Below are 25,905 nucleotides of genomic sequence, written 5' to 3'. Positions count from 1 at the left end.
ATGTCACCAGTGTAGCTAGTAGGTGGATGCACAGTTAGCATATATGATGAGGAAGTGATTGCGTGTGACTGTGGAGCTGTATTTTTTTTTCCACCATTAACATCATCCTAATGGATTTTCACACAAGTCATCACAATTATCTTCTACCGATTGCAATACTTGTGGCTGATGTATAAATTAAGGTGTAGCTGACTTCTTCACTGACTTGAGTTTAGGGTAATTTCTTGTAATTGATGCTATTTATTTGCAGTTGTGTGTTTTTTGTTTACTTTCACATGTGGGAAATAATTCATACACAGACTGAAGCTTTTTATTTGTTGTTATGATGATTGTGAACAGGTTCCATTTAGATTTTAATAGTGTTAAAGTTCTGTGTATAGTACAACATATCAAAAAAAAATAAAAATAAATATTAGATATCTCAACTTTGATGGTGCCGTGTGACTCTGTAATATCCAGTTATATTCTTTAACTTCTTTAGACTCTGGTAGTTTTCCCTGCAGGAGATGAAACAAACAGCTACTGGCTGGAAGAGTTTCCTTGCCTTCCCTGCAGAGACTCTGCTGGTAATGGGTGATTGCCTACTGAAGTATATGACATTACGTCCAAGGTGGGCAAGGTGGGGAGGGAGGGAACAATAGATTGATGGAGTAGTGAGTGCAGGGGGTTGGGCATTTGTGATTAGCTTTGAGTTGATCCCTCTGGAGCAGATGGTGAATGGTGGCTTACCTAGATGCCTTGAATCCCAGGAGTTAACGGTAGCATGTGTCCATGTGGAAGGAGTAACACCGAAGTTGAGGAAGGAAGAAAGAAAGCCTCATGAGAAAAGACTTCAGGAAGACAGGTAAGGAACATTTTCTGTTAGTGACTGACTTTGTGTTCGGAAATGTCACTGTGAACAGAGAAGGGCTCCTTATCGAAGGAATTCCTGGTTAAGATTCATATACTGGTTAGTAGGTGATGATGAATACCTCATTTTCATCCATCTAGAAACTTGTATGGTATTTGTAAAACCTGTGGTGAATAGGGTGATTACTGTCCCCTTATCTGTTCTGCCTTACACTGCTGGCCCTATCAAAGACTTTATTTAAACACAAAATATTATAATAGATATAATGTGCAAATGTCTTGAGTCACCCCTCATTTCTTTATATCTAACATGTGGAAACATAAATGGAAATACGGTTTAAAAGGCAAAAACAGTTTATACAATTCTAACCAGCTTGAAAGTTAATATTTGGTATGACCACCTTTATTCTTCAATACAGCCTGAATTCTCTTCTTCAGGCTTCTTCTTTGAGTTATCTTCAGGAATAGTTCTCCAGGCCTAGAAGTGCAATCAAAGCTCTTTTTGGATGTTGTTAATATTGAGGTCAAAGCTCTGGGGAAACCAATCCATGATTAATAGTGAGCCATTTTGTGTTTTTCTTTCCAGGTATGCTTTTACTGCATTGGGAGTATGTTTGGGATCATTCTCATAATGCTTTTCAAATGGTATTGCATGGTGGATCAAAATCTGATGACACTTTTCGGCACTGATAATTCCATCAGTTTTGACAAGAGCCCGAAAGCATGACAGAGCCTCCACCATTTAAGCTGTAGGCTTGTTGTACCTCTTACAGGTAGAAATCTGTACATATTAATGATGATTTGAACCAAAAATTTACAATTGCCACTGATTTTGCTCACAGTTCTTGTATAATTTGGCACACCTCAGCCTTTTCTCCCCATCCCTGGATTCTAAATTGCTTCTTGACACCCATCCTTCCACTGTTGAGGATTCAGTGAACAGTAGGCCAACTGAAGGCCAACTGATGCGTCTCTTGAGTTCTGTGTCAGGTGGATTTAGTGGATCTTGTGTGTGTGAATGTGAGAGTGAATGAATAATGGAATTGTAAAGCGCTTTGGGTGCCTTGAAAAGCGCTATATAAATCCAATCCATTATTATTATTATTATTATTATTATTATCTTATCTCTTAAGAACATGACTTCCAAATAGCTCTAGATAGTTTTTAGGCCTTCCACTTTTCCTCCACTTGTTCAATTTGTATGTTAGTGTTAAGTGGCTTAGCTCTTAAAATAATCAGGTACAAGGACTGGTTTCAGTATAAGTAAAAACAAGCCCCTGTCTAACGATCTTCAGAAAGCATGAAGAATTATTGCTAAAGACCACTTTAAATAAAAATTCCAAGAACGTCTGGCTTCGTGGAAGCAATAAATGAAGGGTGGCTCCAGACTTTTGTACAGCACTGAAGGAAGTCTGGTCTCTTATGAAGTCTAACATTAACCATCCTCCCTAGCCTGAGATCACAACTGGATGCCACATCATGTTGCAGAGCACAGCTGCCATTGCACTGCTGCTTTGCGTGCAGTCTCTGCATGGCTCCGCTCTCCCTGCCGTGTCGTCCTATGAGTTCACTGCCTATAGGATGCAACAGTACAACCTGGGACAGCATAAGTATGGTAAGTTCAGACACACCTATATATTATAAAAAAAGAAAAATGACAAATCTGTAGCATAAAATTGCTTCTAAATTTAAAGTCTTGCTTGTTTTTTGTTTGACCTTAAATGTGCCACATGATGCATATTCAAGCTTTGGTGCTGAAAGGATATTTTGAAATCAGTATGTTCCAGGAAGAGAGTTTGTCTGTGCTAAACTCAAATTATAGTTTAACCTGGGTGCTCATGAAACCACTACAAATCTGGTAACCAATTTTAGAGCATTTTATAGGAATATAGGAAAAACTGGATAATTATATAGAACCTATTCTGAGCATAAATTATGTTTCAAATTCTAAGGAAACCATTTTCAGTGTATTTTTTTTAAAATGTGCAGATTAGCTGGAAAGCCGAGGCAAGGTCTTCCAACAGGATTTTTTTTAACCTAAAAATTACAGCTGACTGAGGGAACTAATATTTCTTGACCACTGAGAGCTTGTGGTCACTGCCACTGGAAACAGATTGGTTTGCTAAAGGCTTTTTTTCTGTGTAAAAAAACAGGAAGAGGAAGCTGCGTTTAAAGTAGAGTTTCTATGTTGCCCAAGTTGGTATTTATGTATCATTTGCCTTCTCTTGTCTCGTCCGCCGAGGCTGTCGTGGAGCCATTGTTGTTGCGGAGGCACGCTCAGCAGAAGAGCCGTCGTTAACCCGCCGCTGTGTGATAATGAAGGTGGAAGACTTCACTACAGAAAAATACTCCGAGGCCCAACGACAAAATGCAGCTGCCATCCTGATCCTGCTGCCCCAAAATATCTCCAGTATCCCTCACAATGCAGTAGAGGTATTATAATACTTAAAAGCATTCATTCTGTTATTGACACATCACTCAATTACTAAGGAAATCAGAAGAAAACAGGATTATAAGGAAGATATTAAGAATCTCTTAATCAAGATTACAATTGTTTCTCTGCCCTTTGGTTGAAGTAAAGCATTTTGTCTCTCAGTCATTTATGGTGAGTGAAAGCGAGACCTTGCTTAAGGAGACCCTCATGCCAGTGTATGTGGCACCTGAGGATGAACAGCTGCTCTGCATGTATGAGGAGGTGAAACAGGCTGCAGCCACCCGGACATCATCCATTTTTGTCAGAGGTAAGTGATACAACAACGAGATACATGCAAATGCTTAATGGTGGTTGTTTGGACTAATGCCCGGGGAAAACTAAAAAGAAAGTTATGGTATGGTATTACTAACGGTTCTGGTGCATTTCTTCTTTTGTTGACAGTCCTCCGCAGTATGGTCACGGCTACAGCTTTTCAGATTTTAGTGATCAACAATGCCCCAATTAAGGCCACCACTGACAATGCTATAATCACACTGGAGGTGCGTTTGGGACCCAATAATTCCCCATAGAGGAATAAAATTGATTAGATCATCCAATATCAGTTAAATAATTTTCAATCTGCTTGCAAATGCACTTTGGTTCTGTGATATATGCCTGGGGATGTTTATTTCAGGGAGTTCTTCTAGGAGCAGTAGAGGATGCACCCACTATAGTCATCGCAGCCCACTATGACTCTTATGGGCTTGCCCCTGTGAGTCAAATCGTAAAACACCTCTAAAATTAGGTGTAAATTTTAGCAGATAGAGTATCAGACTGTGCTCGAACCATAAATGGATATGTGCTTGTGTGCATTTTACAGTGGTTGTCTTATGGAGCAGACTCAAATGCCGGTGGTGTCACAATCCTAATTGAGTTGGCCCGTCTCTTCCAAAAACTCTACAGTAGTCCCAGAACCAGACCACAGTAAGTTCCAATTCATTGTAAGATTACAAAGCAAAGGCAAAGTTAATAAATGTCTCTACAAAGCAGATGAACACGCAGCAATTCCAATGAATTTTCCCGCTGTGCCTGTCTTTGAACAAGATAATATGCTGCTGGATAAAGATACTGTATTCTGTATGGAGGAAGTATACACTGAAAAGTAAAACAGGAAAGGAAAATTAGGGCCTCGTTACTCACTACTCAGGGACCACACCTATCTTCAAACTTAGCTTTCATTGTAACCTCAGCTGGACTGTGAAAGCTTTTGTAATTGCATGGCTCTAATGATGTTGCTTTGAGTGACTGATAGTGATCGGAAATACCCTTGAGGAAAACTAACAGCCAGTGCAGGTCAGTTATAGTTAATAAGTTAAGCTGTTGAATAATTTTGTTTTTTTTGTGTGTGTATGTGTGTGTTTTAGATTTAATTTAATGTTCTCCTTGACCGGAGGAGGAAAATACAATTTCCTTGGAACAAAGAGGTGGATTGAAGAGAATTTGGACCACGCTGGTGAGTTTTCAGCTTTGCCACTCACTGAACATGAGTGGGCTGTGTGCTGTATGTGCTAATGTGAATTAAAACACAAAATGTCAGGTTTTTAAAGCTAAATATTTTCCATCCAGAGTCCAGCCTTCTCCATGACAATGTGGCATTTGTCCTGTGCTTGGATACACTGGCCAACGGCGATGAGCTGTACATGCACGTCTCCCGCCCTCCTAAACCCGACACGCCAATGCAGTCTTTCATCCAACAACTGGAGGAGGTAACCAGCGGAGCTGTTTCTACACGTGCAAGAAAAGCAACCAGATCTCATCAGTCTTAGTCATTTGTGCAAATATCTTATTTAATTGCCCTCCAGGTGGTTTCCTCCAGATTTCCCTGGGTGAAGGTGGGGTTGGTTCATAAAAAGATCAATCTTGTGGAGTCTACTGTAGCCTGGGAGCATGAGCGCTACAGCCTACGCAGGATCCTGGGCTTCACTCTGTCTCATCTGGAAGATCCTAAATCTGAACTTCGTGGCTCTATGCTAGACACCATGCAAGTTTTGTTTATGGATATTATTATTAGTAGTATTTGAGAGCATTGAGGCCCAGGTTGTTTGTCCCTGTACACCACAATAGTGTATTTTAAGTAAAAGAATTAATGTGTGAATAAAGTCAGCTTTTCAGCTTTTACAAAAGGTTTACACCGACAGACATTTATTTATATATCCAGTCCTTCAGTTTCAGAGGCTCAAAATTAATTAGACAATACACTGACAAGCAGTCTCATAGCCAGCTGAGGACTGTTCCCTTGCATTTCATGACTAATGAAGCAGATATAATATCTCAGTTTGACTCAAAGCGTTCAATTTGTTTTATAGTGTTTCACTGTAATTTTTAATATAAGACTCAGAGCGATATCAGTGGAGGTGAGGGGAGCCATCATTAGGCTGAAAAATTCAGAACTAACTATCATAGAGAGAACGCAAGTATATTCTTAAAAAGGCGTGGGTCTGTGGTTTGGTTAGACCAAAAAAGGCAGCTAAAGTACATGATCACAGAATTATTTCCATGGTTAAGACAACTTCACAATATCTAACCAAGTCAAGAACCCTTTTGAGGAGATAGATCATGGATCAATCTACAATCTAAAGAAGCCTTTGGGATGGAAGTACAGAGGGTGAAAATCATTGGTTATAATAAAGAAAAGGGAGGCCAGATTACTCTTTGTCAGAAAACATCTGAAACATCTGAGCCTACCCAGTTGTGTGGGAAAAAAGTCTTTTGACAGATGAATGAAAGTCGAACTTGTCCCAGAATTATGGGAAGAGAGAAGTGCAGAGATGGATAGAAACAGCTCGTAATCTGAAGCATCTGTTAAACATTGTGGAGTCAATGTTATAGCATAGGCACGTGTGGGAGACGTTGGGACTGGGTCACTATTGTTTATTGATGATGTGACTGCTTATGTAAGCAGCAGGATGAATTTGGAAGTGTACAGGGCTATACTCTCTACTTAGATTCAGCCAAATGCTGCAAAACTCATTGTTCACAGTTCAGCTAGGCAGATTTTTATCATGTAAAACCCTCTGAATCAACGTTGAAAGCCTGCACTTCAAACACGTCTTGATTGTTTGATTTAAAATCCACCGCGGTGGTGTACGTAAGCAAAAATACAAAACTGTGTTTTTGTCCAACAGATTGTTGAGTCAAGTGTATTTTCACAGGGCATTAAAAGATATTTACTCATGTGACTATCACCTCTAGGTCAAAAGTGGATTTCCGGAAACTTAAGCGAAATGGCATCATCATAGCAGAAGCGCTGGCCCGCTACATGTACAATCTCTCTGACAAGGTGACTGAATGCATGAAAACACAGCATACTGAAAATATAATAAAAAATTTTCATTACGTCAGCATTGCTTTAAAATAGCCATGTTAATGTGTTATAACTGTGTGTTTATTTTTCACAAGGGTTCACCAAAGGATGTGCAAGTTTTCAAGGGCCAGCTGGTAAGTTCCCAGTTATTTTGATTGGTATGTACAGAGAAGTGCTGACCTCTGGTGTTAGTTTAGAGACATGACACAGTGTTTGAGTCTTTCAGCAGCTTATTCCTCATGATCATCTGAAGGTTAGGGATGGATCACTGAGGTTATTTATTCAAACATGTTTTAATGTCATTTCTTAAAGATTTATATCTACATGTAACTGAAAAAGTCTAAACAGAGTCTATTTTTTAAATCATAAGAACTGATGCATGCAGAGTAGAAGCTGAGTTTTGTGTGATTTCTTTTTTCCCCTCTGCAAAACCCACATCCAAATCTGTAATTCAGGACATTCAGGACAGTCGTATCTCCAGTTTGATGTCCTTCCTGACATCAGTCCCTCGGGCTACTCAGCTGCTGGATAAGGAACCCAGTCATATCTTGCTGGTCAACTCACTGGAGCACGAATTCAAGCGCTATCTGCAGCAAGTCCACAGACACACCTTCCGACAGGACAAGAGGTAAAAAAATACAGCTATCTGAGTAGAAAGAACATCTTTTCAATCCAATCGGTCATACCACGACAACAATAATAATGATCAACAACATTTCTTCCTGCAGGGATCCTGATATTACCTTCTTTGATCAAATGAGCCAACCAATAGTCATGTACAGGTAGATATTGGTATTATTATATCTGTTTTTAAATTTTAGTGTATATGTTAAATTTAATAAGCCATTAAAACTCTAATGTGCATTTTTTAATTCAGAGTGAAGCCTGCAGCCTTTGATCTGTTCCTGGGAGGCTGCATTGCTGCTTACCTGGGTATTGTTTACTACGCAATCCAGGTGTGTTAATGCACTCTTTGACGTCCATATTATATTATCTAATCATACTGTATTCCATATTTCCATGTAACTACACTGTTTACAAGGAACTGTAGACAGTGCAGCTACAGCACTGTTTATTCGTCATTCTGCGTAGTCTAAAAGCACTACCAGTTTAAAATAACCTATTCTTTCTCTTTTAACAGAATTTCGGTTTTCTCTACACAAAACTAAAAGCAGCAGTTAAAACTAAGCACCACTGAATCCACTACGACTACGACCACCGACTCCATGACAAGCGCTTTGAAGTCAGCTCTGCACATGTTGGACATTTGCCGGGTGTGCAGCAGGAAGCCTCTTTGCATGATCACATGCATCTCATATAAAGTGGGAATTTACTTTGAAATGTAAATTTTTTGTTTGTTTGTTTGTTTTTTTTAAAAAAAGATGTTTGTACCTTTCATTACACTTGAAGTCACTTAACTGTGAAAATTACTTACATTAACAGGCTCCGAGTGTGCCGTTTGAAACAAAATGAAACGAAATAAAGAAGTTGTTTCAAGCTGTATGAAAACTGTATCAAAGCTGGGAACGCACAGCCCTGGATCTGATTTGAGCTCCTGTGAAGGACACTCCTGCCAGATCATTACTATGATTCCCCATATCCTCTGCTCTGCATCTGTTCGCGTGGATTTGACTGGGCTTAACATGGCTGTCAAGCGAGGCCCCAACCGCTTCACTAGATGAACAGCCAGTTCCTGTCAGATAAGTCAGTGAGAGCGCTGGAGACACAAAGGCACCCTACAGCGCTTGGTAAATTATTAATGCTTATGTGGCAAGCTGACAGTGAACAGAGGTGACACTGGGTGGTGGTGGTTGTGGTGGTGGTGAAGATTTTTAGAAGCCCCATTTCTCTGCTGTTTCACTCCTTTTCTGCTGATCTGATAGCGCTGAGTTTATTTTAACTACGAGGCAGCCGAACGGCCAGAAGTGTTGGAGATTGGTGTTGGCTTATTTGTAAAGGCCCCTGGGAGGGAAATAGGTCATGGGCTGTGACCCCAGGTATGTGTGTCTCTGCAGGGGGCTTGCAGCTAAGGAGGATTAGTGGCCGAGTGCTCAGGTAGCACAAAGAGTTTTTCTGCTTCAGCAAGGATGCCCTTAATCTGCTTTCCTTCCAACAGAGTACATTAATCAGAATAGCTCCAGGTTAAACAAAAAGTTTTATCAGTTTGGAGGTTGACAGGGTTTCATGCAGAATTTATAACTACTGATGCAAGAGAAATGTCATGTTGTTATATAAATATAGAATAAATAATATATAAATATGACAGTGAAATAGGTGGTATTCACACTCCAGGAATAATAAACCCCCATAAATATTAGACAATATTTCCAAACAAACAAACAAACAAACACACAGACAAAGGTAATACAAAGAGGAGGTACACTGTTTTCGGGGAAGGGGTGGAGTTAGCAGGTGTCAGGGGGAGGTGAGTGATGCTGCATGCTCCATTCAGGCAGGCTGATCTGGATGTAAGCCGTGGAAAAGTAAGTAAGGCAGTCAGTGAAGATGGTTCCCCAACTATACATCACAGTGTACAATGAACAGTTCAGATCTCCAGGCACAGTGAAAAGAGCTCAACTTCGACCGACCTCTGCCCACCGTAGGAACAACCCTCAGCCCCGGGCGGTAAGACACACAGCTTTCAATACTGCCTACGTGATCTGTGTGAATGAAAGGCCGGAGTGACTGTTGGAAATTTTGGAATTTCTTTATTCTTTTTTTCAAATTTGTCTCCAAAATTAGAAGTTATACTATATCACCCTGGGTGATTCAGAAAATATGAAAAATATAGCTCATTTCAGGCAGACAGGATTATCTGAGGCAATTATACCTACTGCTCTATGCATTGTATTTTGTTTGGCTATATTAAAAAAAAGTGTCCTACTAATTGACTGGTTGGGCACATTTTTCTGTGAATCATAACAGCTGTATCCTACTATTATGCAGGAATTTCTCCGTGCTTATTTATTCATGCAAGGATGAATAGAGTTAAGAAAATTTACATGTATGTGTCCCATTTGTTCTTTGCCTCCCAAGGACTTTCTGTTTCCCAGGAGCCTTCAGTCAAACAATAGGTCAACCCATGCACTTCTTCATCCCTTGCCCCCTGTGGACTTCAGCCGCCCTCTTTTCCCCCCTGTCAGACATTTTTCATTTCACGGTCCTGTTGCAACTTGTTCTGACAGCTATCTAAATACAACCGACAAAACACAACACATGCCCCCTGTCAACCCATCAACAGTACAAGCCATGCCCTCTGCTGATAAACTGCAGAAACTACAACTGACCGAGCCTTCCCCGAGCACTGACATCCACCTCAGCACTGCTTTGAAGAGCCCACAAAGGTAAATATATTCTGTATATTCCATCAACAGACCAGAGATAAATACTCAGTGATTTAGAGTGATTCTCTTTGCAGCAGACTTGGTTATCAAAAGCATGTTCATCCACATTCAACACAGCAGCTCAGGTAGGCAAATAACCTTTGGCCTGTTCTTATGGTCTCAGGGCTGATGAACATTATTGATTTATAACCTAGTAATTCTATTAAAAAACTTTTTTTTTCATCTTTCGAACAGGCAAAATACAGCTGCTCCGCTTCAAACAAGAGCCCAAACTCCTGCAGCTCCTTGCAGCTTTGTACAGACAAAATACCAGAGGTGCTGTTCTAACAGCAGCCGGGATAACAGGTGATTATTTAGTCGAATGTGATATATTGAAATATATCCCCATTTTTGTTTTGGTGCATTTAATAATAGCTGCTGATAGTCCTTTTCCTCTCTTTTGGTTCCTCAGCAGTGGTTGCTACAGCTGCTTCCATGTAGTGAAGCCCTACCAAGCTGGACACTACATCATACACCCAGAGTTTGTGTCTGAAAGCCTTTATTAGGATTATTAGAGCTCTGGTTTCCAAGATGGTGACCCGAAGAGGTCCACGGAGAGCCTGAGGCTACTCTCCAGCAATTGTTAACTTTTCCTTAATTCTCTGTTAATTAACCCAGTGAGACAAGGTGTAAGAGTGAATCATGTAGAGTGTACAAGCACAGCTGTTATCTCATTGTGTAATGCAAGGAAACTTTTGCAGTTAAGTGCTCAATCGGTACCAAAGATCTTCTCATGGGATGATTTTGAAGATCAAATGAGGCTCTGAGGCCCTAAGGTGCTGTACGTGAGTTTTTGTAATTTTAATCTTCTGAGGAAAACGTGTGTCAATTAAAAGGGAATCAGTACAATGATACAGTATGATGCCGTCTTCAACTACCAGAGCAAATGCAGTGAAAGAGTGTCACTATCGATGCAAATAAAGGAAGCATTACCCTCACTTTGCTAAGGATCAACTCCTCACTTCTGTATACACTGCACTTTTTTGGTGACTTTTAGGTTCATCGGGTTCTTTGTGAAGTATTGCGTAATTTGCATGCAACACTGTCACATGCGCAGCAGAATGAGAAAACACAGAGCGCTGCTTTTCTGCTGAACTACATTTCCCAGGCGTTTATGGACGTGTGCAGGGCGGAGACCCAGCAGCACGCTTTGATTCCTTTCACGGGCTGTTTGTGTGAACAGAAGCAAACAAGTTGTACTTTGAGTCGACGGGGGGACTGCTGCTGATCGGTAGGCCAAAAAAACCCACAAAAATAAACTATAAATGTAATTTAAAATCTAACAAACCGAAGAGAAAAGGGCAACAAGTGTGAGCGAAAATTATAGTGCACATGGATTACGTGTTATTTTTCTTCTTTCTCGTACCACCTACTAAGGCGCAAAACCAACGACTGGTCTCTATACATCGACAGACACAGACATGCTTAGAAATGCGCTGTTGTTGTCTGTAGTGCACGATTTATGCAGTTAATAAGAGACAGATATATAAGCAAAAACTCCACAGCACACAACAGTCAATTTTGCACACACGCACGAGCTTAGATTTAGACTGATGGAGGGTTTCTTTCTCACACGGCTGCTCTGATTTTATCAGCACTTCACTGTTTGTTTTTCCTCCATGTGATGGTAGATAGTGAATCAGCTGAAATGGTGCATATGAGCCCTCTTGATAATACCTTAAACAAAAAAAATGCAGTGTAAAGCTTTTAGAAGAAGAACATGCTGTACTTGAAAACTTTGAGTTTGTTTGTGAGAAGCCGTTGAAACTGGAGCAGAAAGGATTGGCCACATTTTTATTTTTATTTTTTAAATTTTAGCTCCATAAAACTAAGCAAAAATCATTTGGTCTACACACACGTGCATATTTGTAAGAAATGGAAAGATGTCACTGTGGCCTCTTGCACAGTTTTCCAGGATTGTGTGGATGAAACAATTAGGTACTTCTTGGTGGAAAAAACCTATTAATGTTGACCAAAGTGTTGGTTTCAGCCTGATATGATCAATATCAAATCACAAACTGTCATAGGTTAACTTCTTAAACCCACCCTTGTAGTTTTCCATTACAATAAAGAAGAAATAACTCCTAGAAATGGTAAATGATCTTCTGACTTTCTTGGTAAATTTCCTAACTGGGTCCAGCAGCTTGATTGAATCTCAGAGCTACCAGCAGTTAGTTCTCTGTTAATTAATGATAGGCTTATGTTATCACTACTGCTGTTGGGGGAAATCTATACCAGGGCTGGTTGAACACAGAATCAGTCAATTAGATTGCTAATTAATAGCCAGCATTTGTTTATTATCGACCCCTGCTGCCAGGGCAGAGCATGAGCATCAAGTGTAGTTAGGACTAGTGAGCATGTAGCTGAGTTGGAGAGGACTGAACTCCGCTAGATCGGCTGTGCATTCTTATCAGATCTCCTCTGATTAGTTAAAGCCACAATAACTAACATCAGCCATTAATTAGTTTACCCATAAGAGTTTCTGCCTTCCCTTCGCTGGGAGGTGCACTACAAATGGATCTCAGTCTGTTTTCTTTTTGTTAGACTTGTTTACTCTGCTGTCAAACTTGCACCGAATGATGTGTGGGTTACTTGGAGTTTTGGTTTGTTGGGCTTGATAGAACACAATGTTTAGTATTCTTTACTTTCCTTCCTGACATTGGCAGAGGTTTAAGGCCCAAATCCCCTTTTCTGCTTCTGCGCCTCCTTACATACAAATGAGTATTCTTTCAATTTTGAACTCATAGGTTAGAATTACTGCTGGGAACATCTACTTATTTTTTTTATGGGTAATTGGCAGTAGATTTGTTTGGTTAAATCTCAAACACATCTTTAAAGTTTACATTCTGACAGCCTAATACCTTTAAGTGCTGTGAAATCACTTTGTTCAGCAATGCAGAGCATGTAAGACAACCCAGGAAATGTAGTGGAGGCTTTGAACTGACAGGGAAACAAGAAGGACTGAGAGCACCGATGGGGCTGGGGTTGTTTTCCTGGAGGTCCTTTGATAGTTTCATTGGTATATTCTGACTGTTTGCTACTGAAAGAAACATGAATGCACTAAAACACCTGCACATTTTTCTTATAAAGAATCAAAATAGTAATTGAAGTTTGATTTCCTCAAAATACTGTGTTAATATGAAATCTACAAATATTGCATCGTCACCAATTTTTTATTTTTTTTAAAAGACTGGTATATCGTTGTCATGGCAGGAAGAAAAACAGATGTGACAAGCTTCCAAGTGTCAAACAGAAGAGGTTTCCTGTAAAACATATTGATGATCTGTGGAAAAGCTACTTTGGGATTTGCACATTGAACAGCACAAACATGTACCAAGTGGTGCCAGGTGGAGCGGGGGGCACAATTACAGATGTTATCCCCAAGCAGAAACTCAGCAAGGACACTCGACCCTTAGTTGGAGCTGGAGTAATCGGGCTAGTGCTGGTGATTGCAGCTGTGACTGCGTGGTGTTACTACATAGCCTCTTTACGCAAAGCGGAACTGCTTAAGACTGAGCTGCTGGATCTGAATAAAGATGGCTACATCATCCGAAACCAGGGAGGGTCTATCGTTTTCAGAATGGATTTCAGGTTGGTATTTCAATTTATTTTATTTATTTTTTTGCTATTTAAGTTTCCATATACAGAAAAAATGAGACCTTTAGATATACAAATCCATTATTTTAAATATGTGCTGAACTTTTTGTCATTTAACAGAAATGTGAGATTTGTGTAAAGAGATAATGCTTATAGTTATTTTTGAATCTTGACAGGTCAGGGACCCTTGATTTAGACTCCTGCTCTAAAGAAGGTGAGATTCTGAGCTGCGTCCGCACCACAGACAGAAAACTGATTTTTTTCATTGAGACAGTACGGCCCAAGGATACTGTCCAATGCTACCGTGTGCGCTGGGAGGAAGTGGTTCCTGATATTCCCGTAGAGCATGCAATGACATACAAGTTTGCACACTGGTATGGAGGCGCAGTGTCAGCAGTTCAACACTGGCCTATTTCTATTTCTGGCCAACAGGCTCCAAAACCATTTGTTACTAGTGACATCTACTCGAATCGTGATGAGTTTGGTGGAATTTTAGAGAGTTACTGGATTTCATCTAATGCCACTGCCATCAAGATCAATAACTCTGTGCCCTTCCATTTGGGTTGGAATGACACAGAGAAGACCATGTACTTCCAAGCACGGTATAATGATAGTTCCTTTAAGCCAAACCCAGGGGAGATGCCATGTGCGGAACTTAGCTACAGAGTTTGTGTGGGATCGGATGTAACATCCATACACAAGTACATGGTCCGCAGATACTTCAACAAGCCAAACAAAGTGCCTGCCGAAGTTATGTTTCGCCATCCCAGTTGGTCAACATGGGCATTACATAAAACTGACATTGACCAAGAAAAGCTTTTGACATATGCTGCGAACATTCGCAAGTATAACTTCAATTGTAGCCAAATGGAACTGGATGATGGCTATTCCCGCCACTATGGGGACTTTGAGTTTGACCCAGTTAAGTTCCCCAATGCCTCTGCTATGTTTCATAAGCTGAAGTCAGATGATTTTATGGTGTCTCTCTGGATTCACCCTTTTGTTAATCATGATTCAGAAAACTTCCATACCTGTGTGGAGAGGGGATTGTTTGTCCGAGAACCTACAGGCCAACTGTCAGCCTTAGTGCGTTGGTGGAATGGCATTGGTGGCATCTTGGATTTCACAAACCCTGAAACCCGTGATTGGTTTGCCTCCCAGTTACGTTCACTGCGATCCAGGTATGGGGTGTCCTCTTTTAAATTTGAGGCAGGAGAGGCTAACTACTTACCATGGAAATTTAAGACTTTGGAATCCATTCGGGACCCGAGTATTTTCACAAGACGTTACACAGAAATGGCAAGCCTGTACAATGACAGAGCTGAGGCGCGCAGTGGTTACCAGTCCCAGAACATATCCTGCTTTTTCAGACCAATTGACAGAGACTCAGTTTGGGGGTATGAGTTGGGTCTCAAATCTGTTATTCCTGCAGTGCTTACCATCAGCATTCTGGGCTACCAGTTCATTTTACCAGATATGATTGGAGGGAATGCGCATGTGAACCGCACATATGGAAATCGTGGATTACCTGACCGAGAACTTTATATCCGCTGGTTGGAGCTGTCAGCCTTCATGCCCTCTATGCAGTTTTCTATTCCACCGTGGGAGTACGGCGATGATGTAGTTGAAATTGCTCGGAAATACACCGCCCTCCATGAAAGTCTTGTGGCACCAAGGGTCCTGGAGCTGGCCAGCGAGGTGCTGAGCACTGGGGACCCAATCATACGACCAGTGTGGTGGATTGCCACAGGTGATGAGACAGCCTATAAAATTGACTCCCAGTTCCTGATTGGGGATGACCTCATGGTAGCCCCAGTTTTAGAGCCTGGAAAGCAAGAGAGAGACATCTACCTCCCAGCTGGCCATTGGAGAAGCTACAAGGGGGAGAGATTTGATATCAAGGAACCATTGCACCTCACAGACTATCCTGTAGACCTGGATGAAATTGCCTATTTTCTTTGGGTGTAGCAGGAGGTAAATAACAGTCTTGATTATTTTACGCTCCGATTTGCTTGCGGGACAAGCTTCACAAGTCCTTTTATTGATGGATGGGTGGATGGATGTTATATGGACAGATTTGTGGGGGAAAAAATGTTTTTTTTTTTTTTTTTATAGAAATTAAAATTTTAACAGCACATTACTTTACAAATGTGAACATTGTCACTCAAAAACATTTAAAATCTCATCATCACTGATTTTTTTTCTCCCCAATTTGATTTAAACTAATAATTACAACATTGTCTTTAGTATTTTATGGTATAATGAATCATAGCTTAGTGTGATTTAAACTGAAATCGTATAACTTCTGGTGTCTGGCAGAATTAATCTTGTAAATGGTAAAATGTGATAGACACCGATCTTTTATGTTTGTATGCTTGCAATATTAGCCAACAATGGCCACCATAAGCTACTTGTCTTACCAGATCTAGCAAGACTAATGTGCCAAACCACTTATTATTTTACAGTAACGAAGATATGTTTTAAAACTCATTAGTTAAGCATATTTTTGTGTGTCTGTAAGATTTTTAAAACTATCTGTGCTGCTTTAAGCCACATACTTGAGACATTTGTTAAAAAGGGGATTTACTAACTGTGAAAGAAGTTAAGCTTAATTGCCAGTGAATGCTATAAAGTTGTTATTTGAGCCTCGCAGCACTTTGAATTTCAGCTTAAGCCAAACAGACTGTGGTGGGAGGATGACTGAAGGGGTGTCGTTATTGGATACTTCTCAGGAAGTTATCTTTAATGCTTCATTCATTAGAATCAGTGCTTGAGGTTTAATCATTACAAAGTGCACAGCTCTCACTAATGCAACACCGAGTCATGTAACTACTCTTAGACAAGAACGAGACTCCTTTTTATTAAGCTTTGAATGTTGTCCTTTCTGACTCAGGTAATGGTTTTCTCAGGCCGTCTGAAGTATCTCGCAGTTCTTTTAATGATCTTGGCTAAGCTTGTATGCAGCTAAAAAGGCAGTAATACTTTCATGTCTTATGCAGTGTTTGCCACGTCCAAAATAATAAGCAGTTCTGTAGCATTTTTTTGGTATAATTTAAAAAAATGAAAATGATAGGTGTTGTAAATTTAGTGTAATTTAATAATCACTTGTAATGCTACAATGATTTTATTTGTAATCTTGGTTTGTTTGATTAATTAAACGGCAGTGATGTGCCTGTTATTAATAACTATTTGCAAAGTGATTATTCGATTTTTTTTAAAAATGCATTTATCACAGCCCTATTTTAAAAGAAATGTCAATACAGAGTAAAGAGAATAAAAGAAGAGAATATTACTATTTGCTAATTACTTCAGGCCCATATTTAATTGGAGGTGGTAGAATGACACTTCTTTAAACTAACTGGACCAAAAACATTGTTATTGTATCAGTTAATGCACATTATCTCTGCTATTCAAGGAAGAAAAAAAAAAAATTAAGCAAGATCCACACACATCACTACTTTTTTTCATTTAAAATGAATGAAGACAAGTGAAACCTGTCCTGTGTTCTTGCCAGTCAAAATTGTACTCATTTGCCTATTAGCAGGGCACAGTTTAAATGACATTTTACTCAATGCTGAACACTGCACACAGTTTTCTGGGCAATGTATGGCTTTTATTTTTATTTTATTAATATTATTTTAAGGGAAGGCCTTGGCTATTTCAGTAAGATCATGGAGAGTCCTGGTGCTAAACTGGCCTGCCTATACTGGAGACCAAGGTTTTGAGCAGCTGAAATTATGTGTCAGGGGAAAACAAAGACAAAACATTTTGCTTTTAATTTGCATCATCATTTGGTCTTCTGAGTTCAAGAACCGGGGTTGATAAAAGAAGTTGCTTAAAACTATTGCTCAACTGTTAATTAAAAACAAACAAACAATGTATACAACTCACAAGGTGCAATTTTATATAAATGTATCTTGCAGTTATATAAATATTACACAACATCTGAACTTTTCTGGAAATGGGAATGTATTGATTGTGAGGTAATATTTGTGATGTGTAAATGGGTTGAAGTGTAATGTTAATGTTGCAGAACACGATGTCTTTGCTCCTCAGGCTTTTCTATCATTTTTTTCACTATGTAGCTACAAATGTCCATTTATTTATTTTTTTCCCCCAACACCGTTATAGATCAAAGTACAGTATGTAATATCATGTATGCTATTATCAAGAGGTGCAACAGATATTGATCTTCTCGTCAAACTAGAATACGTTAAGTAACATATTCCTCTGACTGGCATATCAAAGGCTATCCAAGAACCCAACCTTGTTATTGGTTTTGTCTGTTTCATTGTTATTTGTTTTAAATTTTGACATAATTCAAAATCCTTTTAAAATTGAATAAATGGATAAATCAACTTTAATGATGTCCCTTTTTGACTTCCTGTGGATTAATTTAAATATTCTCATGGTTTCTGTTTTTGACCTATTGTGGGTTCATGCTGAACTTTTGCCATTTGAAATGTAGCTTCTATGTTGACATCCACTGAATTTTGTTTTTGCCTTTTGACATCACAGCTGTTCTACCTATTTATAGCTGTTCTCACTTAGCATCTGGGCCAAGCCAATCTCTAAGGCTATTTCAGTCTAAGACCACCTTGCCACATAACAAGACTGAAAGCTGAATCTTTGACTGAAGGTTTCTTCTTCCCCAATGTGAAAGGGCAGCATATCCAATGCCAGTTTGTATGAATGTACAGCACTGTGTAAAAGTCTTGAGCCATCCCTCATTTATTTATATTTTGCTTCCAAGGAGTCAGACTTGGTTTCAGTCCAGTCCTTGTGACTGTTTTTCACTGGAATATATTTTTGTTTGTTAAGCCACTTGATTCTTATAATTCTGACTTATAATCATTCAAGCACAATAAAAGCACATAACTCAAGGGATGCACCAGTGTTCACTACACAGACAACTTGGCACGAACCGAAAAACAAAACCTTTTTCTAAATTGTATCTTTAGGCACTTTGTTGCTACAGCTTGTTGCAGAAAAACAGAATTTGTTGAATGTATGAAAAATGCCAAAGATAACACAGGCTGACAGGCATAAAATACATTTTTTGCAACAAGAAAAAAAGAAGCAACTGGCCTAAAAAATTACAGCAGAGTGTCTAAAAATCATGTTCTTAAGAAATGGGAAAAGAATCCAGACCTTACACACAACATGAGATGCATCTGGCCTTTCAATTGATCCATCTACTTTTTTCTGAAGGCTCATCAGAAATGGTCTCCGTTTAAGGGGGGTTGTCAAGAACCCATCCTTAAGCAAGTGGAACACAGAGAAAAGGCCGAGGCATGGTAAATTACACAAAAACTGGGATGAAAACCAGGGGCAGCGAGTCTGATGCACTGATGGATCACAATATGAAATTTTCAGTTCAAATTGTCAGTATGTATGGAGTAGGTCAGAAGATGTACAGCAGTTAGTGTCTGCAGAGCAACAACAGAACAACTGCTCTGTCATGGTTTTGGACTGCAGTTCATCCAGTGGTCTCAGGATCTTGGCAAAACTGATGCAGAAAAGCACTGCCAGATTTTGATCCACCATGCAACACCATCTGGAAGGTATCTAATTGGCAGCAGCTAAAAACTTGACAATGATCCCAAACACACTGACAGTACAGTAAAAGCATACCTGGATAGATAAATTGTCCTCCCTAGAGCCCAAACATCAACATTTTGACGCAGTGTGGAATAATTTTGACATAAAACAGAACAAAAGGCAGCCGACATCCAAAGAAGAGCTTTGAATGTCCTTCGAGAAGTATGGAGAACTATTTCTGAAGACTGCTTACCAGAAAGTTTAGCTGAAAGAATTCAGGCTGTGTTGAAGAAAGGTGGTGCAAACTTGCACATTAATGCTTTAAAGAATCCAGGCTTGTCATATTTTGTGCTTGAAGACCTTTTGCATGAAAAAAAAAATCAATATTAAATTGTTAGATATGCCTGACAGTTGTTTTTAATCCCCCAACAATGCCCGTCTGACTTTTTACACACAAAATAAATAAAATCTTAAGGATACAAGCATGGAAGAAAAATAATGTGAAATTTAGGTCAGTAAGCTGACCATGCAATCAGCAAGCCAGTAACAACCTATAACCTCTTTTAAGTCTGCAATACATGAAAACTAATGTGCTGATCAGTTCAATATTGAAAGAGACACCCTTGAGGGACTTTTCCAACTTTTTGAAACCTGCTCATCATGGGGCAATAATGACAAGGTGATGAAACCATTCTGCGGGTTATTTGGAGGCTGTGTTCAGATCAATAAATCATCAGGTGGTTCATGATGTGAGGCCAGAGAGCAAGTGATATAAAAGTGTATGACTAGACACCAAGAATAAGAAAGATAAACTTACTACACTGTGAGATAGAAGCCACAATATTTATTACAATTACGGCATAAAACACGACTGCTCTTTCTGAGTTCAAACAGTCTGGCATCTCCATTCCTCATAGCTAGAGTCGATCTTTCATATGTTTTGGGAATTTATTCCATTTCACAACAGCGGGATATGCTTCAGAACTACTTCGCTTTATTTGCCAATGTCTCATCTGTCTTCAAAATTGATCTGGACTTGCAGCCTGTGCAGGGAGGACATACATTCATTGATTAGCTGTCTGTGCGCTCCCCGGATCAATATTATTTGTCAGTGTTCTTTCTACAATCATATTGTTTGGCTGTGCCTATCTTTTCATAGACTGAACAATAATTTATGTAAGATCTTTAGGAGCTTTAGGACCATCTGAGAGATTTCTGGGAGAAAGGTTGGAAAAGGATTAGAAGTGGAGATGCTTGTATGCAGAAGAAATACCAGTTTAATGAATTATCTTAAGACTTAGTTCAGTGTATGGAAACATACCTTTTAAGGTTTCCAAAAACTGTGTGTTTATATATTTTTAAAGATACTTAAATGTTGTTGTTCACTGTATTTTAATGTGTTAAAAACAAAAGGAAACAGATTTAAATAAAACAAGCTCTCTTAAGAGCTTTTAATCAAGTTTCTTCCGACAGTAAAAACGAACCTAGACGTGAAGACTGTTTAGGCCATGTGCTGCTGCGGTTGTCCAGAAGGGTGCAGTGTAGCTTCACTGATGATACCTTTTGCTGACATGTCAGTGGACCATGGTCCAGATGTTGCACCTATACACACGCGCACACACACACACACACACACACACACACACACACACACACACACACACACACACACACACACACACACACACAAGCGTTTGCACACATGAGCAGACGTGCGCGCACACATACAACGAGAAGGACACAAAACTGGCAGAGCCCTCCCCCTCTTCCTTCTCCACCTGTGAGCCCACCTGTGTGTCCATCTGCAGAGGAGAGACGCCAGTTGTTCTGGTTAGGAGCCAGTGTGTCTCAAGTACCTTCCCATATCCTCTATAAGACTTCAGTGTGTCTGCTCTCTGTCCTACGCAGCAAAGCGCATACTATTCATTATAGATTGCGCTCTGTGTATTAAATCAAAAACATCTCTCTCACAGAAAAACCTAATACTTATAAAATGTTAGACATTCCTTGGCTTATTACATCCAGTTGTTGAGAAAATCTGGCAAAAAGGACATTACATGAAATACAATTAAGTTGGAAAATTGTCTTTTCCCCCAGAAATGTTTGCATATATTGTTGAAATGTTATTATTCGACTTACTGTTAATTAACCACTACAAAAAAAAGTAATTAATGAATCGTATGTTTTATACATTTCTAAATAAGGTCACTCATTCACAAAAATAATTTTAAGTGAACGTACTTTGTCTGAATTATTGTCAGATCACCCATAGTAACCGAACTGTGGAGGTGACAGTGACAAATAAGCCTCACTTTTATTAAAAAAGCGTTCTGGCTCCTTGGAGCTAAATGTGGAATGAGCATTTATCGTAGATGACCACAGGGGAAATAAAACCTCATGGCCATCTCTTGTGTGAAGTGAGAATCTTTGTCCTTAACCCAAGATTTTCTCTCTGTAACTAGAATGACCTCGCATCTGGTGTTGCCACGGCTTGTCTGACAGGAATATGTCTGTCCTCGCTAGGTAACAAATGAACCCAACACCCCAGAGACTGGTCTCGCATCTGTTTATCTTTTTCACCTGTCTGTTCGATGCACTGCATCAGGCTGACACTCCTCTGCAGCCTTTGTCGATTTCAGAGCATGCCTCTGGCATTACAGGGACATAGTCAGTGCTGATAGCAAGATTTGTCAGCTTGAGGGTTGATGTGATAGTAGAGCACAGTGTGCAAGACCAATTATGTATTGAATAACTTTAATAAGTTAATATACTTCATGGCACTTCCTTTTTTTCTGCTTTCTTTGGGATTTGTGTTACGCACTGAATCAATAGCTGATAGACGAATAACCATTGATCATATAAAACAAACAACTGACAACACCTTTAGCTTCACAGTACTGATAAATAGCATTTTAGCAGTGTTCTGAAAAATACATTAAGCTCTTAATGGAATATTCCTATGTTTTAGTATACTGTAATAAATTATTGTGTAATATCTGTAAGAAAATAGTGACAGAATTGTCTAATTAAGGAGTTAGGTGAAGACAGCCGACAGGGCACCTCCTCTGTGCCTCGGTGGGGGTAAGAGGTGGAATGAATTGTCTAGCATGGCAGAACATGCGTTATTGAAGAAACACTGAGTCGCCGCTGCAGCCTTGCACAAGTTTGTTTGATTGATACTGTTTTAGCACACTTATGTCCCCTCACGCTCATGGGCTTCACCTGAGAAGAAACCAGGGGAGTGGGAAAGGTGCTTAGGTGGCTCATCTAGGTTTTGGAGGAAAATTGGTGCCATCCATCAAATAGTGCATTTAACAAATGCTAACGCAGGCCTGACCAGCAAAGGATTCATATATGAGGCAGCGAACTGGGAAACATGTGAGGTGCAGGCACTGCTGAGGGTCTATCAATCAGCCAGTCAGCTCCTTTATTTAACAAGCAAGGGCCATAGACCCCAAGGGCCACACTCCATATTCTGGCTGGTTGGGCATGCAGTCTTCTCCTGTAAAAGGAAGCAAAAAGGGGAACAGAGGGATGAAGGGAGGAAGGAAAGAGGTACATGAAGGGATTGGGGTTGGGGGGGAGAGAGAGAGGGAGAGGGTGATGGAGGTGCAGAAGGGTTTGGCCTGTGTCCCCTGGTGTGCCGGTGCGCTTCATCTTCTCAGTGCAAGGGGCTGGAACTGCTGCTTGATGGGATTTTCAGCCCTGTGGCCTCCGCTGTCCCAGCATCCATCTGGAGGGCTGCCGTGTGCACAGCAGAGAGCCAGCCACTCAGCGACACAGCCATAAAGAACAACCCGTAGGCCAGCCAATGCCACTGATCTGAGGCTCGCAGCTCTGTTCAGCGGACAGGCCAACACTCAGTGGCACACATTCCTGTCAGAGACACAGGCTGATCCCTAAGCTACTGTGTGCTCAGTGGAACCGAAGACATGCTCTGAGAGGCAGCCCACATCCAACCACCGGCTCCTTCAAAGCTTAGAAAATTAGAATTGAAGAAGGACTTCAGTATTCAGCATCCCTAATGGTGTGGAGAGGACTATCTCCCTCTCTCTCATTTTATCTTTCTCTGTCACTGAAATAGGGTATATACAGTGCGCTATGCTATTGCTATGTGCGCCTTTTGATTTTCTTTTTCTGTTTTAGTTTCTGTTCAAACAGTGGAAGTTTTAGCGGCACCTCGCAGGCTGCAAATGCATGCGTACCGGTCACGCGGATTACTGATTTGAATAAGCTTGGCAAGAGGCTGGCTACAGCAAAATTTTGTCTAAAGACAGTGCTTCCTTTGCATATGACACTGAATCCATTTCTACACAATAGTTCAGTTTAACACCACACTGCACAGCACCCAGGACAATAATATCAGCAATATATAATTGAAAATCAACACCAAATATGCAGACAATCATTACTGCCTCTCATTATTGGATCCAATTTATGTATGCCCCAGGGAACAGAGTTGCAAATATTGCTTTGGTACTGTGGAGAGCTGGGTTACTGTATACACCACACTATGTGTTGAACATGCATTCAAGATTGAATGTGATACACCTGATAGTATGGTGTGGAAAACTTTGAATTGAAAATGTTTTGTTTCTTCTCAGGGCTGCGCGGCATCATTAGCATATTCTCTCTCCTCCCTACGACTGTAAATTCACTGAATGCAGCCCTGTGGTGGATAAGGTGGGCAGACGGCAGACTGTATAAATAAACAGAGTCTGTCTGAGGGCAGCACTGTGGCCCCCACCTGCCCACCATCAATCAATATTACAGCGGCCACTGGCAGCCCAATCGCCCTTTTATAGGCCTGTGAAATGATCAAACATCTGCTCATAACCATGCTTCATATATGGATGGATCATGCATACAATATCAAATCCTAAAACAGCATGTAACAATGACAGTACAGTAGATATATCCAAAACTATGTAGAGTAAGGGGGTGTGGGGTGAACGGCCCTGAGATTGATGTCATCAATTACTGCATCACTGGGCTTTTTGAAGTCTTCCCAAATTCAGAGAATGAATAAAGTCTTGCTTTTTCTCTGCAAACACATCTCAATGTTTACCGTTTAAAAGTCAACCGTATTGATGGAAGCTCAGTGCACATGATAAAAGTTAAAGCCAGTAACTAGTTTGGCAGCTGAAGTAGACAAAGGTTGCTGGGGCCTGGTCCACGGAGACGAGGAATGAATCCAAGTGGTCCAAGGTTAATGGTGGCTTGGAACAAAATGGATTCAGTGCCAGGGGCGTGCTGACAGGTGATTTGACATGAATGAAGGTGGGCCATCAATCTCCTGTTGGCCCTGCTGACCCTCCCCCGCCCAGCCATAGCAGCTAGGGGGCGCCAGGTGTCATGGTGCCCTGACCTGTACAGGTCTCCAGATAGCCCACCTGCTGTCTGCCTAAAGCTCCCCCTACGGCTCGAAGAGACTCCCATCACTTCAAGCCTGGCTGGCATAATGAAACTGTGATTGGAAAATAGTGAACTGTGACAGGCATTAGTAGACTCAAAGTCTTCTAGCCAAATTCAAACCCCTCTCTCCAGGTTTCCTTTTACAGCCCTCTCTCCTCTTGAATCGGCGTGACAGTTTAATGGTGCAAAAATGATAATCTGCCAGCCTGTCTTTAATATGCTTTTATACTCTCCTTGGCCATTGTCTCGTGTAGACTCACTCAGCCTGAGGAGAAATATCAGGTAAACTGTGCCGAGACTCGTAGCCTGAGTGTCAGTACATGCATGTGTGTACATGCACTCCCCCCACTAAGACGTCCGCCCCAGGTGGATTCAGCTCCGCGCTTAAACCTGGCATAAATTCTCTGTCACAAATCCCTGGGGCAGCCGGGCTTGCAGGCACAAAAGCAAATATTTCCGTTCCTGATCATGGCCGATCCCTTTTAACATCCACACCCACTGACCACCCTTCTCCCCACCCTCCTTTGAACCTACCCTAGCACCGCCAACCAGCCATTTGTCACAAAGTAATTATAGAATTATCGATTGGCAAGCAATTAACACCTTTCTTCTCTTACTCCACCCTCCTCCATGCCCACCCCACCCCTCCTTCCACCCCATCCTTTAATTTGAACTTGTAAAAAAAAAAAAAAAAAAAAAAAAAAAAGAAGTGGGGAAAAAGCCGTCGGAGTAATGCATTTAATCCTGCTGGGTGACGGGGACAAAAAGGCTTTTCGCCTTCTTCCCCTGTTTCCCATGCTATTTTCTCTCCTCATCTTGCTTGCTGATCTATCTTTAACAGACAGGGAGCTGCTCAGAGTACAGCCAAACACTCCATTCAACTTGGCGTGATGCATATGCCATTAAACCTTATTTCGGAAAGAACACTTTACATGCTTCATTATAACCACGCAGCTCCTGATATTATGGCAATGTGAGTGGTGTTGAACTCTAAAAGGGTAAAAATACCTGCGCTGACTGTTCTCTTTATATTTAGCAACCTTTGCAGCTAACTCATGTTACTGTCCTGTTTTCTGGCTGCCACTGGTAGTACTGGACCAGATGGATGTGCAAGCAGAACAGTGTTACTGCAGTTTGGCTAAAAGGTGTCTGAGTCAGGATGGATGTCATGGAACAACACCGTATGTAACATATGGATAGGGAGTTGATTCCCCTTCTGGCAACTTTGATAAGACATTTCTTTCTAAAGCAAGAAATGTCTTTTTCTCCTCTGTGCATCTCTTAGTTTCCTGGCATTTATAATATACTTGTCATATTCACTAAAGGGATTTAATGTCATTTGT

General features: G+C 40.5%; 3 protein-coding genes across 8 annotated transcripts; all 3 read left to right on the top strand.

Moving 5' to 3' along the window:
• The first annotated feature begins 718 nt into the window (after window positions 1-718).
• Window positions 719-8,156, top strand: LOC308402132 (BOS complex subunit ncln). 2 transcript variants are annotated; one of them, XR_013972709.1, is made up of 17 exons: window positions 719-844; window positions 2,302-2,464; window positions 3,092-3,282; window positions 3,446-3,590; window positions 3,725-3,822; window positions 3,957-4,034; window positions 4,143-4,246; window positions 4,687-4,775; window positions 4,889-5,028; window positions 5,125-5,303; window positions 6,515-6,602; window positions 6,722-6,760; window positions 7,082-7,254; window positions 7,355-7,408; window positions 7,504-7,582; window positions 7,768-7,968; window positions 8,070-8,156. XR_013972709.1 is itself a non-coding variant. In XM_080890755.1 (16 exons), the coding sequence occupies exons 2-16, from the start codon at window positions 2,329-2,331 to the stop codon at window positions 7,822-7,824; spliced, it is 1,650 nt and encodes a 549-aa protein (XP_080746881.1). In that variant the 5' UTR covers window positions 719-844; window positions 2,302-2,328; the 3' UTR covers window positions 7,825-8,105. The 2 variants fall into 2 exon arrangements, 1 of the variants encoding a protein (XP_080746881.1); XM_080890755.1 differs by having other exon boundaries at window positions 7,768-8,105.
• A 173-nt stretch (window positions 8,157-8,329) lies between these two features.
• LOC308402202 (uncharacterized protein) lies at window positions 8,330-10,926 on the top strand. Of its 4 annotated transcripts, none has more exons than XR_013972716.1 (5): window positions 8,330-9,251; window positions 9,663-9,970; window positions 10,048-10,095; window positions 10,205-10,315; window positions 10,422-10,926. XR_013972716.1 is itself a non-coding variant. In XM_080890889.1 (5 exons), exons 1-5 carry the CDS (start codon window positions 9,132-9,134, stop codon window positions 10,513-10,515), a joined length of 681 nt encoding a protein of 226 aa, XP_080747015.1. In that variant the 5' UTR covers window positions 8,330-9,131; the 3' UTR covers window positions 10,516-10,926. The 4 variants fall into 4 exon arrangements, 2 of the variants coding, with proteins under 2 accessions (XP_080747015.1, XP_080747014.1); XR_013972717.1 differs by having other exon boundaries at window positions 10,045-10,095; window positions 10,395-10,926; XM_080890889.1 differs by having other exon boundaries at window positions 10,045-10,095; window positions 10,425-10,926.
• A 198-nt stretch (window positions 10,927-11,124) lies between these two features.
• On the top strand, window positions 11,125-17,966 carry myorg (myogenesis regulating glycosidase). 2 transcript variants are annotated; one of them, XM_080892429.1, is made up of 3 exons: window positions 11,125-11,240; window positions 13,223-13,600; window positions 13,783-17,966. In XM_080892429.1, the coding sequence occupies exons 2-3, from the start codon at window positions 13,338-13,340 to the stop codon at window positions 15,572-15,574; spliced, it is 2,055 nt and encodes a 684-aa protein (XP_080748555.1). In that variant the 5' UTR covers window positions 11,125-11,240; window positions 13,223-13,337; the 3' UTR covers window positions 15,575-17,966. The 2 variants fall into 2 exon arrangements, with proteins under 2 accessions (XP_080748555.1, XP_080748556.1); XM_080892430.1 differs by having other exon boundaries at window positions 11,163-11,240; window positions 13,199-13,600.
• The last annotated feature ends 7,939 nt before the right edge of the window (window positions 17,967-25,905 follow it).

Source organism: Rhamphochromis sp. 'chilingali', assembly GCF_963969265.1.
Source record: "Rhamphochromis sp. 'chilingali' genome assembly, chromosome: 9".
In the NCBI taxonomy this organism is placed as follows: Eukaryota; Metazoa; Chordata; class Actinopteri; order Cichliformes; family Cichlidae; genus Rhamphochromis; species Rhamphochromis sp. 'chilingali'.
This window is presented reverse-complemented; position numbering and strand designations above follow the sequence as displayed.